General features: G+C 53.8%; 1 protein-coding gene across 2 annotated transcripts in view; it reads right to left on the reverse strand.

The window, feature by feature from the left end:
* The window catches only part of TNS1 (tensin 1), a gene marked incomplete at its 5' end in the record, with an annotated part of 217,855 nt that overhangs the window by 21,953 nt on the left and 169,613 nt on the right, over positions 1-26,289 (reverse strand). Inside the window, 7 exons of one of the 2 annotated variants that reach the window (XM_084241657.1) lie at positions 1,957-1,995; positions 2,505-2,528; positions 3,199-3,291; positions 6,744-6,819; positions 7,782-7,975; positions 12,721-12,810; positions 18,906-20,468. In XM_084241657.1, the coding sequence (XP_084097783.1) occupies positions 1,957-1,995; positions 2,505-2,528; positions 3,199-3,291; positions 6,744-6,819; positions 7,782-7,975; positions 12,721-12,810; positions 18,906-20,468 (2,079 nt within the window). The remainder of the gene's footprint in view (positions 1-1,956; positions 1,996-2,504; positions 2,529-3,198; positions 3,292-6,743; positions 6,820-7,781; positions 7,976-12,720; positions 12,811-18,905; positions 20,469-26,289) is intronic. The other variant, XM_084241658.1, reaches the window with a different exon arrangement.

A 26,289-nucleotide genomic window follows, 5' to 3' on the forward strand; every position in this document is an offset into this window, starting at 1 on the left:
ATCAAGGTATCAGTAGGGAAATCAAGCAGGATTTCAGAGGGTCCGAAAAGAATGTGCTTTAGTCCAGCCTGGGAAGGAGGTGGTGCAAGAGTCAGGGAAAGTGGCCCTGGCTACCCACAGCCTTGCTCCCTGACCCTCGCCTGCCCGGCTCCTCAGACCAAGGGAGCAATTCCAAACCCCACGCTGGAATCCCAGGGCACCGTGCCTGGAGGCAGGAGGAGGGCTCTGAGATGACCACGTGACCAGGAGACAGAAGACCAGCAAGTCTAGTCTTGGCCTGCTGCCTCCTGTGACCTAGGGCAGACACACCCACCCCTACTCCACAACATGGCCCCCAGCCCCACATATGTGAAAATGATGGGAGTAGATGAGCTGATTTTGAAGAACCTTCCCCTCCAAACTCTGGGGACTTGGGACAGAAGGAGGGTGGGAGGACTCAGAGTCTGGCAGGAGGGCCATCCGTGAGGTGCAATAGGCAGATCTCACTTTAGTTCTGTCCAAAAATGCTCCCCAAAAGTGGAAAATGCTATAGCAAGAGCCTGTGGGATAATCTACCCCTCAGCTCACCCACTGGAATATCTGAGATTCCACTAGGCTGCTGAAGTCGGCCACTACCAGGAGGGCTGAGAGCCAAGTGCATGGGCCACACCTGAAGCCATGAGCATGAGCTCCTGCCCTGCCGGGAACTGGCCGTCAGCCTGCAGCCTGGAGATGAGGCTGCGGAGCTGCAGCAGCCAGACACGGGCTGCAGTTCATCCAGTTCTGGGGTTTGTTGTTGGGGCTGCCTCCCTCTGTAACCCCCAGGCAGCCTGCAGCTATCACCCAGACCCTACTGGCCAGAAGTGGGCCAAGCCTCACAGGAAGCGCTAGCTTCGACCTGAGCAATGGCGGCTTCAGAGAGCACAGGTCAGGCCTGTGAACGCAAAGGAAAGTAGGAAGGAGGACTAAGAAAATCAGACAGTCTGTAAGGAACAAAGGCCCAGGTAGGAAAGGCAGGACAGCTAGCAGCTCAGAGCTGGAAGCGGCCTTGGTGCTCAACTGGCCCAGACCCACACCCGATGCCCAGAACCACACACAGACACCCTTGTCCTTTCACTGTCACTCTGAGCCACCACTTGAACTCTCCTCCTAATGAGTCGAAGGCCTTCAACCAGAGCTCATCCCTCTCTGCTTCCCACTCATTTAATGTGTGGAGTGCATCTAAATCAGGAGGTCAGCTGGGACACACACATTCACTCCTTGATTATGTGCATGGTGTCGTGACGCATTTGTGTGGGGCTGGATCTGAGCTTTTCTGAAATCTCCAAAGGCACGTGAGATCCCTGGAAGATAGACTTGCACTGTGTGTGATGTGCAAGAGGGCAACGCGTGTCTCAGAGAGTAGTTCTGACCCCAGGTGATTCTCCCCCAGAGACATTTGTGATGTTGAAGACACGTCTGGCCGTCACATCCAGGCAGGTACTACCGGCAGGTAGTAGACAAAGGCCAGGGATGAACGAGGCAGCTCCACGACAAAGACATATTCCACCCAAGATAGCAGTAGCGCCCAGGCTGCCCTGAGCGAACCCTTGGAGCCGCCCCAGGAAATGGACCGACGAGCCCCCTCCCTGCATGTGAGCCCCCTAGTCCTCTAAAGGGGCTCACTGTACCCCCAGGCAGGCTGGAGGAAGGGCTGCTGAAGGGAGGAAAGGGCAGGAGGAGCATTTTGTCAACAAGGCGGCATCACCTGTGTCACCTGGTTACTGGTGGCATCTAGACACGAAGTACCTGACCCGCCTCCAGCAGCTGAGGGCCTGGGTCAGGACTCAGGCAGTGCCAGGGAGGAACCCAGAAGCTACATCCTTGATCACCTGAGACCCAGTGAGAGCTGCCCCTGAGCCAGCCAACCCAAGCTCCATGTGAAAAGCCCCCCGGCCCCAGACAGCAGAAGCAGCCACATGGCAAAGCCACACTTACCTTCCAAGCACTCCATTACCACCTTCCCCTCATCCTCCTCTGAGGACAGACGAGAAGAGAGGTGGGGAGAAAGGAGAGGCAGGAAAGAGAGGCAGGTGAGGAAGAGCAAAAAGGAGAGAGAAAGACTGATTAACAGAAATAATCAACAGGAAGAAATTTGCTGAGAAGAAGGAGGTGAGAAAGCTGGGTGTGGCCCAGCCAGAGATGATTTTCCAGAGGAGCCCTGGAGGGAGTGGTCCATCCCAGACAGGGCCCTGGGGCTCCAGGAAAGGCCGAGTGAGGCAGAAAGACGCCAGGGAGCAGAGTTCGAGACCTCATTCTCAAGAGCAGCAGTGCCCACACGCAGGGCTCCCAGTGGGCCCTCACAGCCCCTGCGCCAGGCCTTGCTCAGTCACATCTCAAGCAGAAGTGTGCTGGCCTGGCAAGAGGCAGGTGCAACCCCTCTTCTCCCCGGTGACTCAGTGGCCCTGGCCATGCAGACACCTCCTGAGTGGGAGGCTGTGCCCGGCCATGTTTGTGGGTCACACACCATGCATGTGCCCTCCTACCTGGCAGGATCAGTCTTCTGGTAACTAAGAAAGAGAAGCAACGTTGGCCAGTAGCCTAATCCCAGGCCTGAAACCCTCTAGGGAGTGTCTAGGCTCTGTCTACTTGAAATGGCCACTAAGGGCCCAGGGCTCCTACTCTCTCCTTCCACACAAGGAGGAGGTGGGAAGTAGGACAAGGAAGTGTGGGAAGGGGCATGTCTCTGCATGTGCTGTGTGTGCACGTATGTGTCTGCATGTGAGTGTGTGCATATGTGTCTATATGCGGGGTGGGTACATGCCGTGTAACTGCATGTGTTCGTGAGTGTGTGTTTCCACATGTGTGCGCACATGGACACAAGTGCTTGAACACAGAGGATTTGGCCGCCAGGTTTCTAACAGAGCTGACCACCTCCAAAGACACAGGCTAGAATGCCAAATCCCCAAGTCAGAGGACACTGGGTGTGGCCTGGACCTCAGGAGTCCATGGGAAAGCTGCAAAGGGATCTGAGCCCCTCAAGCTCTGCAGAGAGCTCCCACTCAGGCCTGGCCTCAGTGTGGGCACATAGCCAGGCTGCCCACCTCATTTCTCGGGAGTCCCCAGAACACGCCACCTCTGGCCTTTTTTTGATCCATCCTAAGGCCTTGCCCAGGACCACAGGCCCCCTCTTTTCCCTCTGGCCTCCCCACCACCTCCCTGCCAACCATGGTCTCTTACCGCCCGTGGGGTGCAATAGGATGTCCGCAGGGTTGTGGGGTTTCAGGCCCAGAGCAGACAGGGGCGTCTTGGCCAGACCTGGAGGGGAGCGCACTGTGCCAGAAAGAAAAGGGAAATACTGGGAGTGAGCCTAGGGTGGGGAAGCTGCAGGGAAGGAGGGGCAAAAAGGAGGGCACCCCATAAGTGAGAGGTGGGCAGGAAGTTGGTGGAGGAGAGCCAGCCCTGCCCCAGAGGGGTGCAGTGTTGGCTCCAAGGCCTTCCTCTTTGTGTGCTCCTCCACAGTACAGCATTTAAATGCTAAAGGGAGTCGGCAACAGTGCCTTGTCCTGGCCCTGGCCCTGGCCCTGGCCCTCCGCCTGGGGAAAGGAGCTTCCATCCCTAGGCCCTAAGTTTCTTCACTTCACATTGCATGCAGTTGTCTTTAGCTACCTCTGACTTTCTCTAGACTGGGCCCTCTTCCTTCCTCCTTTTTAGCCCCCCGCTCCCTCCTACCCACACATTCTCATCTTTAAACCATGCACCGAGATGGTCTTAGGAAGAACAAAGGAATACGGGGGGTCAGGACAGCACATGCTATGAAAGACAGTGGGAGGGGAAGATCATGACGGGACCCACGGGCCAATCTGAGACCCCACAGTGGCCCACGCCAAAGGTCATCAGTCCCCAGTCAAGTATGTCCCTTGCAAGTCCCAGAAAAAGAGAATTTCCCAGTGTGGGGTTCTCAGTATCCCCTCAACCTCGGTGCTCCAGAAGAGGGAAAAGCCCAATCACCACAATCTATGGCCAAGAGCACCAACTCCCAGACTCACCAACTCTCTGAGCCACCTGCCTGGTAGTGTCATGTCTGGGAGTGACACACCTGGGAGTGTCATGTAACACACAAGGTCAGAAAGGACTGTCAGGCTTTTTCCCAGCAGCCAAGGACGTGACCAGACGCCCAGCATATCTGCAAGCTGGTAGTTCTGCCCAGTCACGAGATTTCTCAGTGGCAGCTGCCACATCTCCTAACACACCTCCTAAAGTAGAGAAATGAGCTGTCTCCTGTGACAGCTCTCAGGAGACTGCAGAGGCACAGCCCCCGAGGACACGGGACCACAGGGATCAGTCAGTGCCCAAGGCTGCCTGCTTCACGTCTGTGGTCACAACACAACTGAGTGGCCTCAGATGCCCAGGACCCACACAGCAGCTCTGGACCCTGCCTGGTCAGCCCTCCTTTTTCCAAAAGACAGTGAGAACTACAGGAAAGTGACAAAAATATACAACCTCTCAAAGCGAGCAGCACATATACTTGCTGGACACATGCAGGTGGGCACCCAGGTGTAGTGAGACCAGAGCCCTCACAGGTGCCAGATGGGTGGCCCACCCTTGCACTCCACCCCCGACTCCATCCTGAGATGCCCAAAAGACAGATACAGCAGAGGGGACGGAGTGTATAAACACACACATCCAGATACTGGTGGCCGCCTCGGCTTGCCTGTCCGTCCCCCTCTCTGCACACACACACACACACGCACACACACACACACCCCCCACATCTTGCAACAGACACATATCAAGCACTTATTTACTTATTTGTCACACAGCTATATCTGAACGTAGCTGAAGAAGAATGAGCCTGAGCCCACTGGGGATAGAATCCACACAGCACCTCAGCCACAGCGTTGGTCTGCCTGGCAGGGGCAGCAGAGCACGGGGGGCCACAGAGAGAAGGGGACAGGAGCACTGGGAGGCTCCTCCTGGTCCCTCACTCACTCATCCCCAGCTCCCTGACCACACATGCCCCCCACACACCACCACCTCCCCATTCCCCAGGCATCTGGCCCTTCAGCTGAAGAGTGGGTGGCCCTGAAGCCAGACAAGGCTCTTGCTTCCTGAGAAGAATTCCTTGCATTTCTCTGCCTCTGTCCTCTCCCAACCCCGTGCCGTGAGTTGATGAGACCTCTGACTTACTCTCCCTGGGCACCAGGGCCGGCCAAGGGCATGGAGGGAAGAACGAGGACAGGCACGCGAGGCCAAACCCCACTGCAGCTCAGTCCAGATGACTCATTCCAAACAGGACACTGGCCAAGATTCTGGCTGTTTGGACCAACAGCAAAGGGAACAGGTGTGAAGGTGGAGGGTTTCGACCGAGGACACGAGTCCGTGAGTCTCTAAGGCTCATGTGCTGTCTCAAGCAGACTCCTGGGTTTGCACTGCCCAATATGGCAGCTGCCAGCACACAAGGCCGTGAGCACCTGTGGTGTGGCCAGTGCGAGCCAAGGCAGGTGTCCGTGGAAAACATCCCACATGTCAAAGACTTAGTATGAAACAAGACAGCAAGCGATCTCACTATTATACGGATGACACATTAAAATGGTGATATTTTAGATCTCTGAGACCAAATAAAACTCACTAAAATTTGTTTCAACAGCCTCTTTTTACATTTTTTTTTTTAAAAAGACTGTAAGATAGTTCATCTATTGCCATGACTTGTTTACTGAAATAACATTTTGCGCATTTTGGATTGAAGAAAAAAGACCACTAAAGCTAATTTCTCCAAGTTCCTGTTGTTTTGCAATTTTTTTTAACCTACCAGAGAAGTCTAAATCACAGCGGTGGCTCGTATTACATTTCCACTGGACAGCGCTGCTTTGGAGAGAGCGTGACCTCCACTCACACTCGGACCTCCCATGTGCCCCCTACTTCCGCTGGCACAGGGGCAGGTGCAGGTGCCACATTCCTCCTGTCCACAGGACAGCCCGCCACCTGGGTGCCTTGGCCGGCCCCAGCTCTTCTGTCCTCATCCTCTCCCTCCCCTTCTCTCTCAGGAGCAGAAGACAGCATGGGCCTGGGCAGCCACTGATCCCAGAGCATCTCCAGCCTCTCCCTCTGCTGGCCTGGGCTCTCACGGGCCCGAGCCCTTCAGAGTCCAGCAATGTGCAGCACTGCCCCCCCAACTACCGCCACCCCTAGGTCCTCTTCAAGTCTCTTCCAGCGGGGGACACTGCCCCTCTCATGGGCTCCTGGGCTCAAGTCTTCTCTCCCCTTCCAGGCGGGGGGTGGAGGGAGGGTTACTGACTAAATGCTCCTAGAGGCCAAAGCTGGATGACCAAGTCTTGGGGACCTTTTTTACCTGGGTGGAACTAAACAGCCTGCCTGAAAAGGAAGAGGTACCTAGGGTGGCGGAAATGGGGGTCACACACAAGAAGGTCCAGGGCTGTCTCAGAGACACGCCAGCAAGTCAGAGTCACTTTGGCTGGGGATGATCTGCATGTAGGGTACGGAGATTCTCAACCAGGAGAACTCCACACAGCGGGAGCCCAGGGACCCCCAGCCCATCGGGTGGATTCTGCACCCTTAGGTGTGGGCATGTGGGCAGTGGAAAAGAGGAGATGCTCTGGGGGAGAGAAGGGGGCATGAAATGAGCCACAAGGATAAGGAGCAGATTCTGGCCCCTGTCAACTTTGCCAGCGCCTCCTCCACCCAACCTGGGATGCTTATCCAGCTACCGTTGAGAGAAAGGGCTTGAGGGGACCTGGGGGGCAGACTTAGGGGTTAGTTCTTACCCCCAGTGGGTGGCGGGCTGGTCGGGGAGGTCCCCTCCATCTCCTCGAAGGCCTCCTTGTAGCTGTGCAGATGGGGCTGTAGGAGGAAAACCGGCAGCAAAATGGAGAGACTCACTGGAAAGTGGGGTTCCCAGCAGACTAACCCATACAGCCCTCACCAGCCTGGCCATCCACCCCATCTCAGATAACACAGACCTGGCTGTTCACAGCCCCAACAACTCCTGATAGCTGAGAGTAGGGAAAGGCTATTTGCAAGGCTGTAGTCCAGCAAGGACAGGATTAAGAGCACCTGCCCTGAAAATACTTCAGGGCCAGCGAGAATGGGCTGGGGGTAGAGGACTCAGGTTCTATCAGAGGCAGGAGAGAAACGTTGTCCAAAAACCACTGCTGCCCAGAATGCCTCACTGGCCTGCATTTTGTTGGACAGGGTCACCTGCCTCAGAATCTTACAGGGCGCGTTTTCAAAATGCAGGGCCCTGCGTTCCATCCCAGAGCCAACACTCTGGGATCTCTGGAGGTGGAGGTGGGAGTCGAACATTTTGAACAAACTGCCTGGTGATAGTTATGCTTACAGAAGTTTAAGACCTATTACCTCAAACCATGGAAATGTCTGTATTTGGGCAAACATTTGTGCATTGAAATCAGATCTTAAAAAAAAAAAAAAAAAAAAAAAACTCTTTATCCCGAAAGCCCTCAAAATCACTTTTGTCAGTGTGTATGATCAGTCTGCAGTTTTAGAGACTGTGGCCACCTAAGGCAGACGCAGGACCTTATCTCCCTAATGGACTCTCTAGGGGTCGGTCAAGAAGGAACTTTGTCTTAATGTAAGAAGAGGGTGCATAAAAGCTATTTCGAGAAGGAAATGGGCTCCAGATTCCACCCACCAGAGAAGAGATGGAAGGAGAGGGTGCAGCAAGGAAAAATTACTGAGGTCACTGCCAGTTCAGGGTCAGCAGGTGACCATCAGTTTCCTGGAGGGTTCAGGCGGGCTCGAGACCCCCCATGCCCCAGACGCAGCCCATGCGTAGATGCACTCACCTCCTTGGGGCGCCCTCCAGGATTGAGAGCAATGGTGAGAGCAAGCTCTGGGGAGACGCACTGGACAGGGGAGCGCATCCCAGGGCTCCGGGGGGATGTGGGTTCTGGAGACTGGTTCTCATACTGTCCATCGCTGGCTGCCCGCTTCCGGAGAGGGGCCGTGGGCTCTGCAGGCTTCTCACGAGCCTGCACCCCTGGGAGGAATGGCAGGGCAAAGAGGACCATGAGCATACTGGGCACAAGTGCCCCAGAGGGGGTGGTGCGTCTCAGCCCAGGGGCCAAGCTGCAGCTGGGCCTGTCTCCCCAAGACACCCCACACTGGGTCCCTCTCTGCCCATACCCCAGGCTCTTCTGCTGGGTGGAGCCACCTAGGTGGGGCTGGCCTTGGGTCTACTCAGCACAGAGTTGGGGCCCAGAGCACAAAGGACTGATACAAGAAACAGATGTCAACTCCTTCCAAGCCCTGGAGGCAGAGGGCCAGGGCTTCCAGGCAAACGAGGGAAGGTAGAGGGTGGAGAGACAGTCTCCAAGGCGACTACATCAACCAACAAGCAACATCAGGCCTTGGGGGAGAACTTTGGAAAAAGCAAATAATGCATCATCTTGCAAGTGGTGCTCCCGAGCAGAAACAAAGAAATAACTAAGTCTTGCTCGGCACTCCCCAACCCCAGCGGGCCCCCAGAATATAGCTGCCCTTCTCTGGGGTTCCTCAGGTCCTATCCAGGGCACCTCTGAAGCCTCTTACCAACATCCCTCTTAAAATTGTCAACTTTCTCTTAACATTTTCTTGCCTCAAACATGGCCTAGGGCCCCACCCCGCCCCTCCCAGCAGAGCAGCAGGCAAAAAGCCTGAAGTCATGGGCTCCATCTGCTTTTCCGTCCCTCCTTTCCATTCCACGGGCTGAGGATGCTGCTAACCTCACCCTCCTTTCCTTCCCACTCCCTTTTCCCACAGCTGGGCTGGGGCACAGAATGCATTGCCTCGCTGAGCTGAATCCTAGAAAACACATTCCCCCACTCCAGAGGTCAAGACCCAGTCTGAGGCTGGGCTCCTCCACCAGCTCTAAGGGAGAAGAGACTCACCCCGTCTTCACCACCACCCGAGGGCAGCTAGGGTGAGGGGAGAGGCTGGGACCTACCTAGAGAGGCAGGACCACCAGCCGCACAGCATCAAATCTGAGGACTCCATCCCATGACAGACGTGCACACGCATGCACACCTGTGCACACACACGCACTGCTGGTCCCTGGGAACGTGCCAGAGCCGCTCCAAAGTCACCTTCATTCAGACTGAATCATCGTCTACCCTCCATGGTGGGCTCTGCATCCTCTGGGCACCACCGGCTACCTCCTGGCTCGGCTACTCAGGCTGCCATGAGAAGCAGATGCTAGGAAGGCTTCTTGCTCACAAACAGTGGGCTGGCAGCTGCCAAGTCCAGGGCTGGACACACACTCATGCTCACACAGCTAGCTCTCTTCTCCCCCATAATTTGGGGCCCGTCTGCAGAGCAGCAGGACGGGAAGGCACAGACAAATGCAGGAGGAGGTGGACTGAGTCTCTAGCAGGAGCTAATTGTTATTCACAGGCGGCCTGCCTGCCATTTCAACCAAGAGAATAAAGCCAGGACAGGACAGTGAGCTGGACTCACAAACTGCTTTACTTAAACCGAGGAAGCGCCTCACCTTGAAGGGCCCTTATTTTCCAAACAGAAGAGAGGGTGGCAGAGTCCTAACCAGAGGCTGCTGCCATGAGCACTCACCCCATGGAAGCTGGGGCTCAGCTCTGAAAATCTATTATCTTGGAGGATTGGGCTAACACTGGACCCCACAGCAATGCTGGCTTCCCAGCCTTAGACAAAAGGCCTGCACCCCCTTGACACCTGTGGGTGCCCCTGCCCCAGGCCACACTGTCCCACCACCATTCGAGCGCCCTCCCCCCAGACCGTGGACAGCTTAGTCCAGAGCTACCATGGGTTTCGTTCCTGGCAAAGACATTGGAGAGACAGACACAGCCATTGATTTTCTAATAATAATCGTGACAAAGGAGGCCCATTCAGGAAAGGCTCTTGGGGGTTGGAACTAAGTTCAGCTCCAAGGTTAAAAGAAATGCATTAGGGCTGGTCTCAGTTCTGGTTCGCCCACCCTTTCTGGCAGATACTTGTGCCTTTGCAAAGGGGCTGGTTTCCCCATTTGGGGATCTGATGTTTGCTTTTGAAAAGTGGGTGTTTTCAATTCAAGGGCATGAGTCTCCCAGAGGGGCAGTGAAGACCCTCCACGTCCAGGTGTCCAGAGAAAAGGCTGGACTGCTGGAGGGACTTCCCAAAAGCTCAGGCCTCAGCACACAGCGGTCAGACAGCCGTCACACGCCCCCTCCACCACCACCACCATGTGGGAGGACACTCTGGCCCAGGGCAGGGGAGGGACAGAGTGACCCCCGAAGAGCTAAGGCGCTGCAGAGCAGAGGGGGACAACCCCACATTCCACTCCCACGGGGACAACGCCCCCTGCAGAGCACCCCACTACACCAATGGCCAGCCAGGGCCTGTCACATTCCTTGAACAGTGTCTCACTGTTGTCCCCCTTGGCAGGCCTAGATCTGCCCTGGAGTGCCTGGAGAGCCATGTTCTTGCTCTTGTCTCTCTCTATGGGAGGGAGCCGGGGCAAAGCAGAGGGGAGAGAAGAGAGCCCCATTGTTAACGGGCCAAGTTGGGACATTTGGACACAAGCTGATAGTGTCAGAGAGAGATACCCCTCCCTCATGTCCCAGAGATGGGCCCACAATAAAAACAGGCTTGCCCCCCCCGCCCCCGCCCATCTCCCCTTCTCCACCCTCAACCCTAGGGCTTTCTCAGGCCCCATACTCTCTCGGGAGCACACTGAGTGCCCTACTCCCTAAATGTGGGCAAGCATGCGCGCGCGTGCACACACACACACACACACACACACACAGAGCCTTAATCCATCAGGAAGGGTGGTTCAGAGTTGCCCCCAAGCCCCTACAGTCACCCCTATTCCCGCAGGAAGAAGCTCATGAAGGAGAAGGCAGCTGAGGGACTCTGGAAGGTCGTCCAGCAAAGCTGGTGAGTACAGGCTTCCAGGCCCGGGAGAATGAGGAGAGGGAGGAGGCCATTATGGCAAGAAAATGACCTTTAAGATGAGTAACGCACTACATTCAGAAGCCCTGTGGCCCTGAGCTTCCCCACAAGAGGAGGGCAGTCCCCTCAGCCAGGGCCCCCACATGGGCCATGAGACCTGAAGAGCAGGGGCTGGCACAGTCCCATTCCTGAGGGTCCTCACTCCATATCCCAGGATGGCGCTGTGCTTGGGGGAACAGCTGGTGCCAAGGCTCCCCTAAAGTGGGCTGGGTCTGAAGCAATGAATCCTGCTCCCCTTCCCCAACACACACGCACACACACACACACACCCCTATAGCCCCAACACACATCAATACATATACTTCATCACAGCATGGCTGTCCATGGGTCCTGGGTCCCCAGGATAGTTGTCTTGGTGTCCAGTTTCACCACATGCCACCCCTATACCCGCCAGACTAGCTGCTTCCACCCCCACAGACCCAGCTCTTCTTTCCAGCCTTCCGATTTCCAAAAGACTGGATTCCTCAGCTCCAGGTGGCAGGGCTGGGTGTCCGACAGCATGCCTGGGGCTCCGTTAGCCAGGGGATCCGGGAGGCCACCTGCTGGGCCAGGGCACCAGAAAGCCACGCGGCAATCACACTAGCAGCCCTAGGACAAGCCATGCCAGCTCCCCTCAGGGACAGGCCCAGCACCCAGAACTGCCCACACCCCTAGGCCCTGCCAAACACTGCACTCCACACCACTGGGCCAAGGAAAGGGTAGGAGGGAAGGGAAGATGGGTGGGGGCATTCTGCTAAAGCCGTTGCCCCACTATCTATGGACCAGGGCCAGATATGGCCCTGGGAGTCCACAGCTCCCATCACCCCTAGGCCTGTTCCCCAACGGCTCAAGGCCAGGTGGGCAAGCCTGAGTATAAGTCTTCTTCCAGAGCAGGGCCTCCCCCAAGGGGCTAGGCACAAGAGGTGAGTCCCTCCCCAGGGAAAGAGCCTAAGGTCCTACTGGGGGTAGACATGAGTCCTCCATCACAGCAACATGTGCTTTGGTGACAGAAGGGTCCACCCCACTGGGGCATGTCAAGCCACCAAATATTCAAGGTAGGGTCCAGCCCCTCCATTTTTCAGATTGGGAAACTGAGCTGAGTATTGTGAGACTTGTCACGGAGGTGGGCAGAGCCAGCACCATTCCCAGGACTTCTGACCCTTGGCCTGGATCCTAGGATCAGGGATTTAGGATGCCGTCAGAGGCCTGCTGTCCCCCCAGAGTGCCGTACTCAAGAGTGGTCAGAGCAGCAGGTGCTGGGGCACCGCTCTGCCTTCTGCCTAGGGGCCCATGCAAAGCACAGCCTGGCCCCTGCAGAGGCCCTGGGCCTGTGCCCTGGGTGGTCTGGCCAGAATGGCCAGGGAGCTGGGCTGTCCCAGGCCCCCACTGAGCACCCTTGCTGCAAAGGCCCACGTGTCCACGGGATGCCTGAAGGTTAGTCTAGTCACCCCAGACCGTGTCCCTGCCGGTTAAGGCGCAGGCTAGAAGCATCAACCCGTGCCCATGCGCTGAGGGGGAGCTCACTCATGCAGAGCGGAGGGAGAGGGTGTGGAGATGGCGAGGAGGGAGACGGGGCAAGAAGGGAGATGGAGGGCAGTGAGAAGAGGAGGAGAGGCATGGAGAATGAGGCAGAGATGGGATGAGCGACAGAAGGGGGCAGGGATGAAGAGGGAAGGGTGGGGGCTGGGCAAGGTTTGGAAGGAATGGCACGTGAAGGAAGCAGGGAAGAAACTAGGAGCTAAAATGAGGCCCAATGGGCTAACTAGGGGGCAGGGGAGGACAGGAACCAACCGTGTGGCATGGTACACACGGACAGGGAGGAAGATCGGAGCCAGTGGAGAGGAGGGCGCCGGAAGCTCACTCTTTGCCTCATTGCCTGCAGCCTGGCATTGTACGCTGCCACCCCCACCCCAGGGGAGCCGGCAGGGAGGGAAGGCAAGCAGGCAGGGGAGGCCGGGCGGAGGGCAGGACACCAGGCAGGGAAGGCACCACGCCCACGCGGCAGGGACAGATGGACACGGGACACACGGAGAAGCCAAGGGACGGGGCATTAAACAAGACGAAACAGAACAAAAACAAAAAGAAAATCAACATTAGTTGGTGTTCTGAGTTCAGGACCTGGCCACAGCTGGAGGTGGGGACAAGGTCGAGGAGGAAGAGAAAGACCCAAGAGGTCCCAGAGCAGGTGGGCCTCCTGCTGTCTGGCAGGACACGCCATCTCTCTCTTTGCTAACCGCATAGTGGAGCAAGAAGGTGCCAGCCTAGGACCAGGAGTCCCACCCTTCAGCTGACCCTCACCATCAACAGGCTCCATCCTAAGGCCTCTCTCCTCGTGGTCACCTGCCTCTTCCTGGATCCAGCCATGACCCTCCAGCCTGGGGCCAAGGGTCACGCACCCTAGCGTCCTTGCATCCCTAGGTTCTTCCATCACACCTGCCTTCGCCATCTCTTCCCAGGGAGCTCCCACGCCTTTTTTGTGTTGCCCAAAGCTGCCGGGTACCACCAAGAGGCCTTACAACGAGCCTGCCATGACACACAATAGAGCCTGCTGCTATCCTTCTATTCACCCTTGTTGACTCCCCCAAGGGACAGCACAGTGGCCAGCAGCACCCCACCCTGGCTTCCAGGGAGCACTCCCTTTCAGCTTTCCTCTCTGCAAGACACTCCATTCCAGTTTCCTGGCTGCACCCCATCTCGTGTCTCCAACCTCTAAATGGGGGAGGCTCCTGGACTTGATCCTGGGACCTCCTCTCTATCTGTGCTGACCCCCTTAAAGGCACCACCAGGGCCACTCTATCCATGCATCCACATGCTGGCAGCCCCTTCTGGAACTTTTGACTCATACATCCAACCGCCTGGTGGTTTGTGAGCATCTCAAATTCAGCAAGAACAAAATCTCACTTCTGATATTCCCTCCAAGCTGGTTCTTCTCATACACTTACCCGGTTCAGTAAAGAGCAACAACTCCGCCCTTTAGCAGCTTGAGTCCGAAACCTCGGAATTGTCCTTGACTTTTCTCATGCTCTCACATCCCACATCGAGTCCATCTGTAAATCTTGATGGCCCCACTCCTGACACATCTACAATATGAACACGTCTTCCCATCACACAGTTACCGCCCTAATCAATACAAGCAGCCTCCTAGCTCTAGTCACCCTCCTTCCATCCTGGCCACACTGCTTCTTTTAGAACAAGTCAGATGATGTCACTCTTCTACCCGAGCCTTTCTAAGGCTTCTCACACTATGCAGAGTAAAAACCAAAGTCCTTGCAATCACCTGCAACGCCCAGAGCAAGCTGGCGCCATCTCCTCTGTGACTTCACGTCCCACTACATTCCCCTTATCAGACACACTGCCACCTCGGGCCTTTGCACTTGCTATTCCGCCTGGCATCAGACAGGTGAAGCCTTCTTTAATCACCTTACATAAAGTGCACCACCCTCTCCCCTTACTGCCGCTTCACTGCTCTATTTTTCACCTCTATGGCACTTAGTACCCACCTCATGTATTATATATATATTTGTTTATTGTCCATCTCCAACGAGAAGACTAGGATTTCTACCACTTTTTTATTATCATTTTCCTAGAGCCTGGATTAGCTTGTGGCACAGATTAGTTGCTCATGGTAAATGAAAGACTGACTGGACCTTGATTTCATCTTTTTCCATGATGAAATGTAAAAACTGACTTGATCATTTAAGCTCCCAAAGCTTGCCACCAGCGTCTCTCTGTATCTGTGTCCATCCTTTATTCTAATATCATGAAGAGGTAACTCACCTCCTGGTTGAGCATCAGGTATCCATCTGGGTTCCAAAGACCATCTCACCTTACCTCCTTAGAGATCCTATTCTTTCCATTTCTTTCTTGCTCGCTTTCTTCTCTCTTCCCACCATATTCAACCTCTCACCTTCCTTTCTCCTCGAAAAATACCCTCATGGTTCTTACATTTTAAAAAGTCCCCAATACCTTTATATACAAAACAATTTCTCAACATCTTGCTACCCTCTTTAGCTACCATCCTCTTCCTTTTCATCACAAAACTACTCAAAAGAGTAGGCAATATGCTGTCTGCACCCCTCTCTAGTCACCCCCTGGCCCCTCACAGACCAGTCTCTGTCACAATCAGTACTGAAAATCATTGGTGGCACCTAACTGGCAAGTCCCGATGCATTTTTCTCAACCTCTTCCTCATGATCTCGACACAGTGACATTGCTCCCTCTCTCCTTTCTGGAAACCACTTCCTATCTTGACTTTTGTGATGACCCATTATCCCAGCCCCTTTCACTGCCATGAACATTCACTCAGTCCTCTGGCCATTTTCATCCCCCTCATGGCCATTTTGCCCTAAATTCTTTTCACTACATGTCCTCTGACATAAAGATCCACCCATGCCCAGAGCTGTAACCTTTGTGAGATGACCCCAAAATCTACAGTTCACACATCAGTTCAACTGCCTTCTGTGAATCTCAACCTGGAAACCCCACTGTCACCTCAAACTCAACACAACCAACACTGAGGTCCAGACCTCACACCAAAAATGTCCCTCCTAACTCCTAGTTTGTTAATGGAACCATCATTCTTTTTCTATTCACAAATATTCAGAATCATCTTTGATGTCTTCCTCTCCCTCTCTCACCCACTATATCCAACCAGCATGTAAATATAATGGTTCTGCTCCCCTTGACAACATCCTTGACATCCATCTCTTCTTTTATCATTTCCAAGGTCAGTACCCTAATTTGAACTCCTCTCACGTAGACTATCTAACAAGCGCCTACATCGTCCAGTTCCAGGTCTCTCCCACTTTGCATTTTGCCTGTCCACCCCTACCAGACACATCTTCCTAAATTGTAGCCCTGATGCTGGCATGCTCCCCTGATTAAAATACATCAAAGCTTTACCACACTGCCACCAGGTAAGTGCAAGATCCTTACTCTGGTATTTAGGACCAAACAGAGGCAGACCTCATGCTACCTTAACTCTCATGCAGCCTATAGACTTTCACTCTAACTTGTACTTAAAACATTCTCGATGCTTTCTTGTCTTCACTATGAATTCTTAGTCTCTAATAACCCCACCGCCTTTGAAAATCCTATCCAACTTTTCCTTCCAACCTCTTTAGTTGATAATTATCTCTCCTTTCTCTTCATGCCCACGGAACTTTCTCCATATGTCTCTTATTACAAATGACTTCATTTTAAAGTTCCATTTCACTTTCCCCTTCCTCTAGAACTTATGGATAAGATCTACATCTGATTTCCAACATGCACTGAAATTTCTACCTCTACAGTTACCTCAGTTACCTGAGAGCAATCGAGTCACAGAATCAGGATCACAAGATAACTTGATTGGACTCAACCAACTCTGACTCTTATTTCTTTTCTTGTCTTATTGCACTGGCTAGGACATCTAATACAAAGTTAAATGATGGTGGTGATAACAGGTATTCTTAATTTTCCCTGGTGTAATGGGAATGCTTCTAATGTTTCATTAGAAAGTGTGAGGTGTGCTACAGGTTTCTAATGCTCACCCTTTATCAGGTTGGGAAAACCATCCCCACATTCTCTGCAATCTAAGCTGCCATGAATAAAATATAAGGAGTGCTTGGATCAAAATGGAATGACCCAGGGACACAGTATTTAAATGTGGAGGACACACAGGAGGAAAAGGCAGATCTGAGGGAGAAAAGCCAAGAGAAAACAAAGCAAGTTCATGGCAATGAGAGGTTATCCCTCAGATCTGAGCTTCCTCGGTTACTCATGCTGAAGCTTATTGCACAAGAACGTAGAACAATCAGAAAGAGGTGGTGCTGAAAATCCATCCTCCCTAGCTCCCAGACCATTCTACACATGGATCCTGCCTGAGTGCCTTTACTTATACAAACCTTACAGGACTCCTGAGGAAACAGTATAAGCAGGACCTACTGACATAAAAAATACTGTTTGTGATAGGGCAAGGCCCCTTTGTAACCCTGGGAGTCAGATCAACTGTCCCCTCTAAGTATCTCAGCCTTTCTCCTGATGAGTCACTCACAATTGGTGGAGAAGACAGCAAGACTCAGGTATAGAGACACTATGCCAACACCACCACTCCCTTCCCTTGACAGTCAAAGCATGAACAACTGCAGGATATGGAGGTGGACAGTCAAGACCTCAAAAGCTAGTAGGAAATAAAAGACTAAGGGGAGATCCACTACAAGATTGACATCCTCCCAGGGCTGTTCAGGTATGGCTTTTTCTTAAGCAAGCTCCTGGAGAGCTAGACAGTGGGACTCTGATAGGGGAAGGAGTACATTCTACTCCCCCAGAGAAAATCCCCTAAAATCCTGCTTCCCATGCAACTAGAGTATCACTGTTCTCCAGGCTACTGTCTCAACTCTATAAAATATTGAGAGGGCCCCATTCCTGCCCCTCAGCAAAACCAAGAGGAAATGGGTCTCTGCCAACAAAAGAAGCTGAAGGATCCCTATCAGGGGCCCAGGTGTGGGTGAAAGTAGAAGAGAGCATCCCGGCTGGTGTGCCCCATGAAGCATTTCACCCCTGTGGTTACAGAACTACTCATCTATGATTTGACTATTAGGCCAAAAATGGGCTATGAGATCAGTTCTCCAGAGGAGGTGAAGCCAATTCCCATGGTGTAAATACTTCCATTAGGGCCAACATTAAGTTACCCAGAGTTTAGCTGGGGACTTTGCTCTGCTCTGAAGTACAGGATCTGAGCATCCAGGCCCCACACCCATGTCCCGGATCTAGCCCAATGGCCAGCTGGCCTGCCCCCGGCTACTTCCACAAACCCACCTTCCATCACCAGGGAGGGTGTCTCCCTCCTTCCCTACAGCTGGCATGGTGACTCAGCTGCCCCTAAATTTAGGAAAAGGGCAGAGTCAGCTGCCCAAGCTCCTCTTCTCCTCCCTGAGCTCCCACTATCCTGTCAGCTGAGGGGCCTGGCAGAAACCACTAGCCCCCTCCTCCACCCCGGCCCAAGTCTCTGACTGGCCCATGCCTGGGCTTCACCTCTATCTACAACAGAGCCAACCCCACAGCATTTTCTGCCTGGGTTGTTCCCCAGGAATAGTCACAGGCTGAGGACAGTGAGGAAGAAGGAAGCCCTGCTGACCCCTCAACATGGCCCTGGACGCTGCCTCTTCTTGCATTTATCTCTCCAATAAGTTCTTCCAGTTGCCCCACTCTCTCCTCTCCACACAAAGAACAGCTCTCTCGCTGTTGGGAAATGGAACTTCATGTCTCAGTGTCAGCTTCCCATATAAGCTGGTCCTAAGCAAGGACTAACAGAACAGCTGAACAAAAAAGGGGGATCTAGGTCTCCCCCCAAAACAGAAATAGCCTAATAGGGGCCCCCAGGTTGAACAAGTAATAAGAGCCCAGGGGCTTCAGGCACCCACTCAGGCTTTGTTGTGCCTCTGGGAAGGCTGGAGGGAATTTCTATCTACAGAGGATTCCTTCCTACCTCACCATACCTTCCCCAAAGAACTGAAATCTAAGGAGAGAGTACTTCAGGCGGATGCAGACAGAGCCTCCTCTGTGCCCTGGAAAATCTGTATACCATCCCCAAAGTCACCACCTCCATGAAGCTTTCCCTGATAGCCCTAGGTATAAATCAAGTCCTAGGCTTGCTTTCTCTGGGCTCCGGGACTTTGGCCCCCACCTCTGTGGTAGCACACACTGCACTCTGTTAGAATTAATTTGTCTGTATACCTAAGCCCTCACTAGACCATAAGCCTCTTAAGGGCAGGAACTGAAAGACACTGATCTTTGAATCTCAATGCCTTTCTTAGAACCAAACAGACAATGAGTGCAGAAGGTATGAAGGTTCGTGGGCTCCTGGCAGTCTCTTGCCCAGGCCAGAGCAGCACCTGCCAAGGCACAAAGGCTGTGCCTTGACCTCCCCTGGCAATACCAGGCAAGACCAAAGAGGGAAGGGGTGAGGGAGGATGGAGGGAATATCCACTGATGGCTCCAGAGGCTCTCACCTGCCACCCGGTGGGCCACCAGCCCCTCCAGGTTCAATGGTTCCTCTTCTGGAGTTCGGGATGGATCTGAAGTCACCTCCTTCGGTGAGAGCTGTTGCTGAGCAGTGAGGCCAGGGAGAGAGGCTGGGGGCTGCTGAGGCCCTGGAGGGCTATGGGTGTTTGCAAGGAAGGCAGACGAGGAGGAGGCTGGGCTCTTTGGATAGAAACTCTGGCTGGGCCCAGCTGGACACGGCTGATAATCATAAGGTGAGTAAGATCTGCCAAGAGTGACAGACTCCAGGGAGGCCCGTGGGGCCAGCTCAGGGCTTCCCAAGGAATGCCCACTGGGGATGTAGCCAGATCTCGACTGGGTCAGTGGATGGGAGGAGCCAGAGAGGGGGTGGGAGGAGAGGGGTGAAGCCCCTGGCCAGGCTCCTGGGAGACTCTGCGACTTGTGCAGGGGGGCAGCAGTGGAGGCCGGCTCCAGGTCCAGCATCAGCATGTTGAGCGTTTCAATGGACTGCTCGATCTCCTGCTGGGAGGCTGCCCTCGGGAACTCTGGGAGGCCAGGGATGGGGGTCTCTGCCAGTGGCTGAGGGCTAGGTCTGCTGGGCCCAAGACTCTCTAGTTGAGCTCTTTCCTGCTGGCGAGGAGGAGGGCGAGGCTGCTGCTGCTGCTGCTGCTGCTGCCAGGAATTCAGGCCCCTCTGCACAGCCTCTCGACTGCTTCCCCCACGGGCTGGAGCTGCGGGCAGCTGGGGTTCCGTATCCGGGAAGGACTGTGAACGGAACATACTGCTGGGGTCATGGCCATAGTGGGTGCTGGTCACTGGCTGTGACCAGGCCGGGTGGGGGCTCTCTCTCTGATAGCCAGCTAAACCCTCCTGTGCAGAGTATGAGGGTCGCATGGGGGCTGAGTGGCCAGCACGGGCGGGCACCCCTCGGCTGGCAGACTCATAGGGGTAGCTCCCACCATTGACCATCGGCTCCACAGGGTAGGCCTTGTCCAGTCCATTGGTCAGTGGGGACAGGGCCTCTGGGTAGCCCGCTTCACTGATGTTGGTGACGCCATCCAGGGAGGACAGGGTGCCCATGCTGCCCACACTGTGCCCATCCTGGTTGGGCAGCTCATCGTCCAGGATGTCTGTCTCCCGCTCAGATGCCAAGGCCCCGCCATTGACATGAACCTGGGCTGGGACCACATGGCGGCCAGAGGGCGGCGCCGCAGGGCCCCCCACCGGGCGGGACCGGAGATGCTGGGCGTGGTACATGGCGCCTTGCTTCTCTCGGTCTAAGCCGAAGCCACTGAGCAGGCGGTCCAGCTCACGCTTCTCCTCGGGGCTCAGGACAACAGCGGCACTGGAGGGGCCGGGGGCTGTCTCATCTGTCTTGTCTGTCTTGGTGGAGGCTGTGGAGTTGCCGGAGTCACTGCTCACAGAGAGGGTGTGCTCCACGTGGTTGGGGGTGGCCGACAGAGCGGGCCGCGCGGCATCCACGGCCCCGGTGCTGCCCAGCAGGCCGTCCTTCTTCTTCACCTTGGCATACAGGCTCCCGTCCAGTGGCCCCTGGGTGTGTCCCACCACCTCTGCGAGAGACAAAGTCACAGGGGAGACAGCAGACAGCAGATGTCAGTGGGAGGCAGGGACATCCATTCTCAGGAAAGGAGCCAAGAGCGCCCATTCCCTGGCTCTTAAAACCCTTCTCACCACCCGAGATAGAGCTAAGGAGGCAGAAAGGAGGAAGAACAACGCACCCCCCACCGTGGGTTTTTAGAGCCTCTCTGATACCCAGCTTCAGGAACGGGGCAGTGAAGACCAGGATTGGGGAGGGTCCTGGGGACCCTGGCTCTGGCCTTTCACTGGCTCCTAAGGACCTGGGAGGGCTGGGCCAGGATGAGATCCCATGTCAAAGGGGACAGGCTTTCCCTCTGAACGCTGGGGGGCCCACGAGGGCTCTGAAAAGGGGGTCCAGGAAGTGGGGGTGGGGTAGCATCTTAGGATCCAGAATACAAAGGCAGAATTACCACCAGGGTAATAGACAGCGTGTTTGCACACACAGAAATCATCCTGGATACTCAAGATCACGTACTGTCTCCACTCAAGTTGGAATTCAATAAAAAAAAAGTAATTTTTTTTTCAATCAGGGAGAGGAGTCCCTGTGTCATTTTGTCTGCAGGCAGCCCTGGGGACCCCATGAGCAGTACTTTCTCTGAAAGGAAAAAGTGAGCACTGGGTGGCTGGAGGCCAAAGGGCTGACTCAAGAATGAAGAACTTCCCCCGCCCTGAGGAACTCAGTGATTTCACACCCTGTACAGTCAGCAGGCTGGCGGCAGCCCCAAGGCGCACGCACACACACACACTCGAGTGCACGCACACACACGGTCACCTCACTCCAAGGCAGAACCCCAGTTGGCAAGAGAAGAAAGTCCCCCCCCAAACACTGCACAGACTCCAGCCCAGACACCACAGTCACACTCACACTCACACAGAGAAAACCAGACACAAAGACATGCAGAGACACACACGCCAACCAGAATTCACCCAAGTCCAACACCCACATGAGTGTGGCTGCTGAGCACGCCAGATGGGTGGCTCCGGCAGAAGCAGGGGTATGGGAAGAAACATGCAAATGTCAATTATAGTAGCGAATACGTGCCAGGGAATACCTACTATGTGCCAAACATACTGCAGGCACTTTATAAACACGATGCTAATCCTGGGTCTCAGGGAGCATTACACGTTCAAGAAGCTGAGGTTCCGGGAATAAGATCATTTATCTGCAGATACATCATAGCTGGTAAAGCCCAGGTTTAAATCAGAATGAATTTAACTAAAATAAACCTAAATTAAAATCAAAACTAATTTAAAATTAGGACTCCATCTGAACTTTAGAGACCAGGCAATTTTTATTACTCTCTACACAAATTTTATTCTACATTCTACACAAATTTTATTATTTTTATACTCTCCTATGACACACACCCAGACACAAACACATACACACAGTGGAATCAACACATAAAAGACAGCAGTACCCTAAAACAAATACTTAAAATTTAAAGCCACAAGCATTTCAGAAAATACAAGCTCCTACCAAACCCAAGAATCAGCCCTCAGGCCAAAAGTGGCAGCCTCTAAAAATAAACACTCATACAGAAGCCCACGGCCAAAAACAAGTGATCAGACAACCACAAAACAGGAACATCCTGATCAACACACACACAAACCACAGGCCAAGCAAGTGACGTCACCGAGAGCGCGCAGAGATGCCCGGCAGGGCGTCCACATGCCCCTGGGTGCTGGGTGCTCTGGCCATTCACGCCACTCTCCAGAACCATCTCTCTGCCCCAAGTTTCCCCGAGGGCTCTGGGACTGCATCCAGCAGCCCCAAGTGACAGTGGTCACAGCCAGGGCTCACGGGAGTGGACAGAGCCACTCAAACCGGACAGGGGTTCTGGCTGAGCTAGCTCTGCATCTCCAGCAGCCTCCCCCTGTGCCTGGCCCCCACAGGCTGCTAAGGCGTAGCTGAGGCTTGGCTGCCTGTCCTCGTCCCTAAAGAGCTTCCAGTTGTCAGATGAAAGGTTGCCCCTCGTGTTGTGTGCCTCCATTAAAAAAAGAGACCCCAACAGGCTGCTTCTAGAGGAGGAAAGTACTGAAAACAGTAGCCTCTCATCTACTCAGATTTCTAGGGGTGGCTCCCATGAGGAAGGGCCCCTCGGACCAGTCAGTGGGAGTCCAAAGGACTGCTTTCCCTCTCGGTGTCTGAAAAGCCTCTGGCCTTGGAAGAAGCAGGTCCATCCCTGGGTCCTGGCCCTGCTCTGCACCATGACATGCCTGAGTGTCCCCCTGCGCTAGTGACCCCCTCCATCCCCTGCACCCTCATCACCCCAAGTCTATGCTAGCATGATCTGGGAAATGGGGGAACAACAAAGCCAAGAGTGAAGTGTCCAGTGGCTCCCCCACTTATCCTTAGAAGGCAGTGATTACCGCCCAGTGAGGATCTGAGAGCATTCTTCCAGACCTACTCCAGCGTCTCCTGTGTCCATAACAGGAGAGCCTTTGGCAAGAAGACCTTCTAAGAAAGCGTCCCCAGAGGCCGGGAGAGAGGATTCACACTGATTACCACTACCTGCTATCTTGGCCCTTCTGGCCAGGCCCCACTCTTCATTGATTTTGAAAATGTCAATATTAAACTGATTCTGCCAGGTAATTGACCCCCACGTGGGCTACTGTTTGCAGCAACAACCTCAGGAACAATAACTGCCAGGCCACTAAAGCTAAGGGAGAAGATCGAAGAAGTGTAAGTTGTGTAATTAAGTCCTGTATGTTTAGTGCAAATGTAAAAGTCTATTGCTACCCTCAAAGAAGGAGGCAGTGCCTCCGGATCACCCAGGCTGCTCACAGGCTCTGGCCGTTCTGTGCCTGGTCACTGGGGTTTTTGTATCAAGGGAGAAACTGAAGCCACCCAGGACTCTCCCAGTCTATCCAAGCTCCGGGGCGGCTGTGCTGCAACCCCAGAATAGTAGTATGAGCTGTGGGGCACCGTCCCTGCCCCTCCCATCAGAGATGAAGGTAAGTGCCCCCGCTTCCAGCCCAATACACACATGCTCGTCACCCCCTCCTCCCCGTCCACCCCGGCCACATTAAGAGCTATTTACCAGGACCACAAGAAGCCGGAACACATTGTCGGTTTCAATCTATTAAGGCAGGAAGGTCAAAAGAGAGAGATGCGGGCAGATCAAGGAGAAATGAAACAGAGAGTAGGGAGGAGAGAGGACGTGGAAGGGATGAGGGCAGATGGCCCTCAGGCTCTGAAGCTCAGGGCCACCAGATCCACAAGTCCCAGCTAACCCACATGTCCTCCACACGAGGACAGGCTCTCCCAGTGTGGCCAGTTGAGGCGAAATCATCTCAGATGAGAGGAAACTGGACACCCACTGCAAGGGAGCAGAGGACAGAGTAAGAACCCGCCTGGTGAGCACAGGTGACAATGGAGGAGGATAAACCTCAGGAGAAACACTAGGTCCAGGCAGCCCAGGGTGGCCTGGCCATCCTCGCTCGTGGGCCCATTCCTCTAGGGAAATGGAGAAGTCCACCATCAATTCAAGGTCCCACTTGCTTTGTTTGAAAATGGCTCCTTGCACTTCCCAAGCAGCTGCTCCAAGGCACAGACTCCACCCTGAAGGCTGAGCCTAATTGCACCCAGGGGCCCTTATTCCAGGGCTGCTGTAATCCAGATGTGCGAGTCATGTTTTTGGAAAGCTCTGAGCACAATCCCAGCTGACCTGGATGAAGCCCACCACAAACTGTGGAGGTGTGAGTGGCACTGCCCAGGCCTGGGTGCAGGCAAGGAAAGATGCTTCCATCCCATACATTTAAAAAAGAACAAAAGAAATAAATATGGGAGCTTAGGTTATATGCATTTAGGATAGTTATTTTCTAATTTTAATTTATCTCCTCTGGGGATTGTTAAAAACGTAAATTCCAGAGCCCTCCCCTCCCCAAGATTTTTACTGAGGGTCTGAGGTGGGGGTGAGAACAAGCATTCCAGGGGTTCAGGTGCATACATGGGCTGAGTATCTTGAGAACTCCTGCCCCAGGTTGCCAGCTCTGAGATTAAGGATCCCGCTTCCCTTACTAATGTCAAGTGGGGAGATTTTACTCATTAGGAGTCAAACAGACACTCCAACCATGAAGAATGGAAAGGGACAGTCCAGTTAACCCAAAGAAAGAAGTCAAGGACTCAATGAGGAGAAACCCTGCCCTGTTCAATCGTGGCCCACTGTGAATAGCGGATGATTTATTAAGGTTTCAGGACTGGGCCCTCCATGATAAAAAGTCCTTTGGGGCCACATCCAGCAGACTAACAATTCATTAAAATACATTACCCAGAGCAGTGATGACCAACCAATGTGGAAGATCGATGCTGTTCCAGCAGAAAGAGGGCACAGTGCCTACCCTGGACACGGGCAGTGCGGCAGAGACAGGGGTCCCAACAGGCCTGAAGGGAACCTCAGCTCATTAACGACTAGTAGGGGCACCAAGGTCACATGCATCTGGGAGGTAGGTGAGCTCTGACAAGTACTGAGGCCTGGCCAGGAGGCAGTTAGGAAAGCAAGTTCCAGACATGTCAGCCCTTTAGCCACAGAACCACCACCATGGTGGAAGCCACACTGGGGCCAGCTCTGTGAAGGAGCAAAATGTGGGAGCCAGAGAATGGGAGTGGGTACCAGGTTCTGAAGAGGAAGCAGAAGGGCAGCGGGACTCCCTAGCTATCCCTGCACAGGCACACCCTTTACTCAGCAGGATGGTCCCCATCTTGATGGCCACATCAACTTTCGTCAAGCACTTAACCACACAGAGCCTGACTTCCAAGCCTGCCAGGTGAAGATCTGGATGTTTACTTGCAGATTTGCTGAATGATAAGATTCAAGAGCTAAGTACCTTGAGCTAGGCCTGGCACATCTAGGCACACTAAATTCTCCTCTCTCCATTTCAGCAGCTTTTGTTACCCAGAATAAAGTCCAATCTCCCTTGCTGGACATACCAGACCTTAACTCTGCCCCCTGCCTGCCTTCTGAAGCCTCACCTTCAGTGTCCTCCCCAAATCCCCCATTCTACTCTCACTATTTACATGTTCTTTCCTCTGCCTTGCATATACTGTTCCCGCTCCTAAAATGCCCTTCCTTCCGTACACTGTCCCTGTAACTCTTAACTTCACTAGTAAATCTCTCCTTCAGATTCAGTTTGAGCTTCTGGGCAGACTCTATTACCTTACCTCTTTCCTGCAGTCCTCCAAACTCTTTTTCCAGGTTCCCAATGGCCTTTGTAGACGTCTACTATAAGACCGTCATCCCTGGATGGTCATTACTGATGTTCTGGTTTGTCTCAGACAGTACCGTTCTCATGTGGTCTATGTGAACAGTGCCTCCTAAGAGTTCAATGCGTAGCCCGTGTGGCTATGCGGGATGGCCCTCCAGAGGGCAGTGCCTGGCGCATGTTACATGTTCCTTCTTGCATTACCTGAACAGCTCAGATAGCTTTGTAAGGTCCTATCAGCCACTGAAACACTCTTCCTTTACTGTCACCCAAGAAGTAGGAAATCAGGTATTTGGGATGGGCCCTAAGATCCTTGTAAAGGAAAGAGAAAACAGAGGCACTGTAACCAAAATCTCACGAGATAGGGGAAGAGTGTTCTACATAGTTGGCAGCCCAGGCTGGGCCCAGAGGAAGTCCCTATAAATGGACTCAGCCAAAGTCTCCCCGATGGCAACCCCAGTCCAGCCACACTCCAGTCTAGGAGACATCAATGTCTTGGGCCAAGGATCCCTTTGGGTATCAGCCTAAACTACTATCAAAAAAATAACAAAAATATATGAACACAAATTTTGCACTAATTCCAGGGTG

This window comes from Talpa europaea, assembly GCF_964194135.1.
Source record: "Talpa europaea genome assembly, chromosome: 1".
Lineage (NCBI taxonomy): Eukaryota > Metazoa > Chordata > Mammalia > Eulipotyphla > Talpidae > Talpa > Talpa europaea.